General features: G+C 40.6%; 1 protein-coding gene across 1 annotated transcript; it reads left to right on the top strand.

Moving 5' to 3' along the window:
• Nucleotides 1-563: 563 nt before the first annotated feature.
• Nucleotides 564-6,439, top strand: LOC112574702 (coadhesin-like). The gene is made up of 5 exons (XM_025255930.1): nucleotides 564-681; nucleotides 4,726-4,914; nucleotides 5,206-5,403; nucleotides 5,896-6,084; nucleotides 6,387-6,439. The coding sequence occupies exons 1-5, from the start codon at nucleotides 564-566 to the stop codon at nucleotides 6,437-6,439; spliced, it is 747 nt and encodes a 248-aa protein (XP_025111715.1).
• The last annotated feature ends 436 nt before the right edge of the window (nucleotides 6,440-6,875 follow it).

The raw sequence follows: 6,875 nt of genomic DNA, 5'->3' as shown, positions 1-6,875 counted from the left end.
TTGACTAAAAATTGATCTCACTGGAAACTAGTGAAAAATTCACAGAAGGTCTAAAGTGCTTTTAATCTATAAATAGAATTGGTTTTATTGTTGGTATTTCTAATACCATCTTTAGTAAGTTGACATTTAAAAACAAAAACCATTTCCTGAACACATAAGATGATAGAAATTAGTTTGAGTGATGTTATCAAGTTTAATGAAAAATGAAATTTTTCTTTGCTGAATAGATAATAAGATCCTGGTTGAGTCGTGTGGAAACATTTCGGTAGTGAATTTTATTTTGACACTGAGCATTATAATATATTTCAGCTTTAGAATCTTTACCATTGTATGATAACTCACGATGTAAAGAACTGCAACAGTAATGAAGAGAAAACAACATGAACTGAGTCATCAAATTTCACATCATACTCTGTAATATGTCGCTTGTTCAAAGATATTCTTAATGAAAACAACGGGAGTAAACATGTGAACATTTACTCGTTGGTTCAGTCAATGGAAGCTGGTCCTCATGGCAGTGGCTGGACAACGGAACCTGCTCGGTGACGTGTGGAGAAGGATTGATGGACGTGACGTACGAACGTGAGTGTGACAGCCCCGCTCCACAGTACAACGGAAGTAGCTGTCTGGGAAACAACACTAAGACTGAAATTGTTATCTGCGACTATCAGTCTTGCCCAGGTGAGCAAGTAATCAACAGGTAGGCAAGTAATTAATATGTTTGATATTGCATTGTCAAACCTGTTACGAGAGCATAATTGATATCCGAGTTCATACTATATTTTACAAAAGGTTTATTAAATAAAATTAAGCAAACCAGCGCATAGTCCATGAGAATGCTATTATTTGTGAGTGTTATTATTTGTGTGAATAAATGTGAACATACATGAATAGGTGTGTGTGTTTGTTTTTCCTAAATTTTAAAAAAAAGGGTAGCAGATATTCTGTTGCTCTACTTCTTGTTTGTCACTTTGGGAAACATAAAAAAAGACAAAAATAAGTAAACGGTCTGGTACTTTGAAAAACAATCCTCTTTCAGTTTGATATTATTTCCCAGTGAAGATAATATTAGTTTTGGTTATAGAAGGGCTGTCACAGACGCCGGTTCTCACACGAGCAATACACACACGACGTCAGTACGCGTTCTTTCAACACAAAACAACGATTGTCTGAGGCTATCCACATCATGTTAATAAGTTGCTCAGGATTTTATGACATAGAACACAGATAAATATATTTATACAAAAATGTCGCAACGCACAGTTCTTAAGTGAAGATGGTCAAAGCCATCTATGAGAAGTAAACATGTAGTAATGCAATAGTCTCTACTTTTAATTTTATAGGAATATCAATCTCTCAGTTCATAACTTAAAACAGTTTCCAATGTTTTAGTCCAGGGTGTATCAGTTCCAAACCATACTCACAGTTCGTAGGGTGGTCACCCTTTGCGTCTACAGTCAGAATACGAGTAACACAAATCACACTGGTAATCTATTACAGGCGGCTTTTCCTTTCCCGAGCGGGTAGAAAACTCCGTGTAGCTCAGTGACAGATGACACTCAAAGGCCGTACACAGTGGCCGTGTAGCTCAGCAGATGACAGATGATGACAGATGACACACCAAGGCCGTACACAGTGGCCGTGTCGGGGAGGGGCTCACACAGTCACAGTTGCGGTACCCCAAGATGGCGATACTAAGCCAACGGTACACCGAGCCCACACTCTGCTGGTGTTTCACCGAAGACGATCGAGGAATCGTCTAGATGTAATCCTCCTTCAGAAGGGCCCCAACACAATTTGCACGTACACAGAGAAATCCTTGGCTAGGCAAGCAATTACTGGCGTCTACGCTTCTCCTCTTAGCGCACACACAGCGTCCTCCTACAATGTCCGCCAATGCCGTCTGCTTCTTCTGTCTTATTCGCTAGAGTGATCTCCCTTTCCCCTCTTTCCCACTCGGTCTCCATTACGTGTTATTTACTGTTACAGTTCATAAACAGCAACACTAACCTAAATACATGGAGGCACGGACTGGTCCGTGACAGGGAGGTTATCTACAATTAGAAGATTTAATGGACTTAACGGATAGCATCATGGTCCTCTCTATGTACTAATCTTCTGTCGTGGGCTTCTGCCCGTGATGAACAAATGTTTCTTTTTGTTCAAGTGCTTTTAGGCCCTTGGTCACCCAAGGTTTGTTGTTAGGATAAACATACACTGCTTTGATGGACTGGTGCAATCAACACTATTTTACTCCTCACTTTTACTTCTAACTGTGTGTTAAATGTCTGTATGGGTATGTGAGCAAAGACAAATTTCTGCCCTGGGTCTCCTGGGCAGACAATAAAGTCTGTTTTGATTTGATTTGATTTTGACTCAATTATGGATAATTAAAGGATTAATTTTAGTAGAGTCTATCAGCGCTAATCAAAGGCAAATGTCAACCCGAAAAATTGAAGCCTTTCATTTCTTAATTAAACATTTCTTTGCTATGAGATAGATACCTGGAAAGCGATAAATGTTTGAGGTCAAAGAGAAAACTAGTGTATACACCTTTCTGGATATTTAGTCTCTGACAACTCATCCTCGTGGTATTTGTCGTTTGCTCCCTCTTCTAAAGGGGTAATATAGGCCTTAATGAATAAACAATTAATTTGATAGCGTTATTGATTATTGATTATTGATTTCGTATCATGTGTAAGTCTAGTGACAACTTGTACATAAGTATTCTGCTACTACTTGTGCATTCATTTAGAAAATGAACAGCATTTTGTATCTTTGGTGAAAGATGCAAAGTTTTTTCATGTGTCCACTGAATTGCACTCAACCTTTCATTGGTCACTTGTGGGAGAGGTCACTGTGGTCACTGGTCCAGGCCGCTCGCAGTTTTCTGTCTTTACCGGAAATTTGTGAAAATTCTAGTTTTTTTTTTTTTTTTTCTTATTTTGTTTTAAAGTGGATTATTAATTGTTTGTAAATACGATGTGAAAAACACAATACCGTCGATTCCACTCATTTTAGTCAGAAATGTGGCCAGTTTCTCCCTGTTTACATCGTCTTCATGTACAAGAGACCAAGTGTGATGGCGGCGTTGGCCCCGCTCTCGCTTCATCCACAGCAACCCTTCCCACAGGTGAGATTTTCAAGGAGCCCACGTTACCTGGTTACCTGATGTCATGCAGATGTTAAACACAATAAACTTCACGTTCGTCGGTCTGATGAAAGATTTCTGTGATGTTAAAGAAGCTTTCTCCAGTTTAAGTGAGGAGGTGGAAGAGTTAAATGATGCTGCGGAAAATTGTCTAGAGAAAATACATTACTCAAAAAAAAAAAAAAAAAAAAAGCAAAAACAAAAATCTGACAGAAATAGAGAGAAGGTCGGATGACATCGAATCGAGAACTAGAAAAAGACTGCAAGAGACTGTAAGAAAAATTGAACTTGAATGTAGATGAAGAAGAAACAAAATTTGTTATTCTATAGACTTCTCTGGAATGACAATGAGACAGTGCAAGACTACGAAAGCACTTTGTGAGAGAAAACCTGGGAGAGTGTGAAACCATAGTTTGACCGTCTGCACACAAAGATAAGGTTTATATCTTGAACACAAAATCCACGCTGAATGGTTCGAAGTTGTTCATTGGAGAAGACTGATGCGAGTGCAGGCTGACACTTGTCGCCTACATGAAGGAGGCAAGAAAGGAGGGAAAATCAATAAATTGGAGTTTGATCACTTATTTATTGATGGCAAGAAGTTCTTCATTAATGAAAATGAAAAGCTTGCAGAACTTAGGACTATGGCCGCCGTTTTTCCAATAATTTACACACAGTACCTACGCATGAACAATTTTGTCAATATTCTCGTGGAAATAAAGAAAACAGCTTAGTGAGTGTGCTGTAAGTTAACATTCGTGTGTTTATGTATGTGTATAAATTAATATTAAGATATACAGGTGTGTGTGTGTGCGTGTGCGTGTGTGTGTCGGTATAATATATAGTGACTAAGACAAGGAAAGTGAGATACGATATTGCCTGACATCCTTCTTAGGAGGTTGATGTGGATGTGTGAGAGGGTGAGTGTGTTGAATGTTGTGTATGGGTGTGTGTGAATGTATGGGTGTGTCTGCCCGTTAAACTATACATATACCCTTATTGTGTGTACGTGTCTTTTGTGTGATTGTAAGCACAAGAATAATAACTGTCTTGAACTTCCTCAAACAGACAATAAAATTTGACTAGATTTTACTTGTCAATACTATTCTTAGTAAGTCAAAGATATCATAATGAATAAAACAGCGAAAAGCTAGAGTTTCATAACTTTTCTCTTGTGTTCAAATAAATGTAAGTTACACAATAAAAATAGAGCATCAAACACATGACCATTTATTCATATATTTCTGAGTAATGTTAAAAAATAATCTCGACACACAAGCAACGGTGAGTATATTATATGATAGTTGTCTACAGTTGTTTAGCCACCTGAATTCAGAAGAAAACGGAAAAGCGTTTGGTATCTTTGGCAAGAGATATGTTATGCAGAGTTTGTAATAACATCTTTCTCACTGAATTATACTCACGTTTTTCTAGAACTGAAAGGTTTTTTTTCTTGATAATTGATTTGACGGGGTGAGGATCATTTCTAGTCAGCGACATCTGCTGGTTGTTAAGAAATTACCCTTCAACAAGAAATCGTCAATAAACATGTAAACATTTATTTGTTGTTGTAGTCGATGGAAGCTGGTCCTCCTGGCAGTGGCTGGACAACGGAACCTGCTCGGTGACGTGTGGAGAAGGGTTGATGGACGTGACGTACACACGTGAGTGTGACAGCCCCGCCCCACAGTACAACGGGAGTAACTGTCTGGGAGACAACACTAAGACTGAAACTGTTATCTGCGACTCTCAGTCTTGTCCAGGTGAGCAAGTAATCAACAGGTGAGCAAGTAATCAACAGGTAGGCAAGCAATCAAGATGTTTGGTATTACACTGTCAAGTGTGTTACCAGAGCATTACTGACATGTCAGTGAGTTCATGCCATATTTTACAAGAGGTTTCTTAAGCAAAATCAAGCAAACCAGCACATAGTCCCCGAGAAACAGTCTGTCTCGCCCAGGTAAGCAAGAAATATGTTTCGGTGTGACACAGTCATAACCTTGACAAGAGTTTTATCGAGAGGGTTGCTTATTTTACATGTTACATGTTACAAGAGGATCCAGTCTCTGACAACTCGTCCTCGTGGTATTTGCTCGACAACGGAACTTGCTCGGTGACGTGCGGAGGCGGGGAGATGACGGTGACGTACAAACAGGACTGTGACAGCGCCATCTCTCAGGGTGACGCAGGAAACTGCCCAGAAAACAGCACCAAAAGTGAAACCACAGACTGCAACACACAGCCTTGCCCAGGTAGGACAGCAGGTGACTCTCTCTCACAACCTTGTGATCAATGCTTTATGGAAATTTGGTAGAAAGGCTTGAAAATAGTGCAGCTTAGTGTGTTACTACTCCTGTGTGTATGTATAATGCATTAGGTAGCTATAAAGGTGTGTGTGTGTGAGAGAGAGAGAGAGAGAGTGATGAGGTGTAGTAGTGACTAAGACAAGGAAAGCGAGACACAATATTACCTGACATCCTTTCTAGGAGGTTCGTGTGGATGTGTGTGAAGGTGTCAGTGTGAAAGCGAAAAGCGTTTTGTGTCTTTGGCGAGAGATAAATTATGTACAGCTTTGTAAATTTATCTTGCTCAGTGAATTTCTTATAAATGACAGTTTGTGCTCTTAAATATTAGTATGTTGTTGTGGCGAGGTTTATGAGTCAGCGACATCTGCTGGTTGCTAAGAAATTACCTCTACACAAGAAAACGCGAATAAACATGTAAACATTTATTTGTTGTTGTAGTCGATGGAAGCTGGTCCTCCTGGCAGTGGCTGGACAACGGAACCTGTTCGGTGACGTGTGGAGAAGGGTTGATGGAGGTGACGTACACACGTGAGTGTGACAGCCCCGCCCCACAGTACAACGGGAGTAACTGTCTGGGAGACAACACTAAGACTGAAACTGTCATCTGCGACTATCAGTCTTGTCCAGGTGAGCAAGTAATCAACAGGTGGGCAAGTAATCAACAAGTGGGCAAGTAATCAATAGGTGGGCAAGTAATAAACAGGTGAGCAAGTAATCAGTAGGTGGGCAAGTAATCAACAGGTAGGCAAGTAATCAACAGGTGCGCAAGTAATCAATAGGTGGGCAAGTAATAAACAGGTGGGCAGGAAACCAACACCAAAGCTTATTTAGACTAAATGATGAGTAGTCACGGAGACGTCACTGCCACTTCTGTTACACGTCACTGTTTTGAGTTCATTCAGTGGAGAGCTGTGTGGCTGTATCTGCAGCTCTTGTGGGCATGTCGTGGGGCAAACAGGTCACACAGGAGTATGAACACTAAGTACAGATGTTAAGTGTGACAGGTGTATGAACATTTACAGATGTTAAGTGTGACAGGTGTATGAACATTAAGTTACAGTTCCGGACTACACTATGGCGGAGGGATCTGCGGAAGGAGACAAGCCCCGGACACAAACTGCAGTCAGCAGCACGCAGCCTTCTCCGGGTAGGTCAGACAGTGGGGTAGATAGGGAGAGGTCTTGTCTGTCAACTATTCTTATCATACCTACTCCTAGTCGCCTCCCCTGTACGACTACATCACGTACGACCACACACACATCTAACCGTTGTCTCTCTCGTTGCGCATGCGTGTAAGAGAAACAAAGAGAGAAAGAAACGAAGACAAAAATGTGATTCGGTATTCCGAGCCGATTTACCTAATAGCAGTTGACGCCGGCATCCGGCTGACAGTTGGAGCTCATCCTCACCGCGCGGGT

The sequence above is a fragment of the Pomacea canaliculata genome, linkage group LG11, assembly GCF_003073045.1.
Source record: "Pomacea canaliculata isolate SZHN2017 linkage group LG11, ASM307304v1, whole genome shotgun sequence".
Taxonomy (NCBI): Eukaryota; Metazoa; Mollusca; class Gastropoda; order Architaenioglossa; family Ampullariidae; genus Pomacea; species Pomacea canaliculata.
Note: the sequence above shows the minus strand (reverse complement) of the source record. Positions and strands in the feature narration are given on the sequence as shown.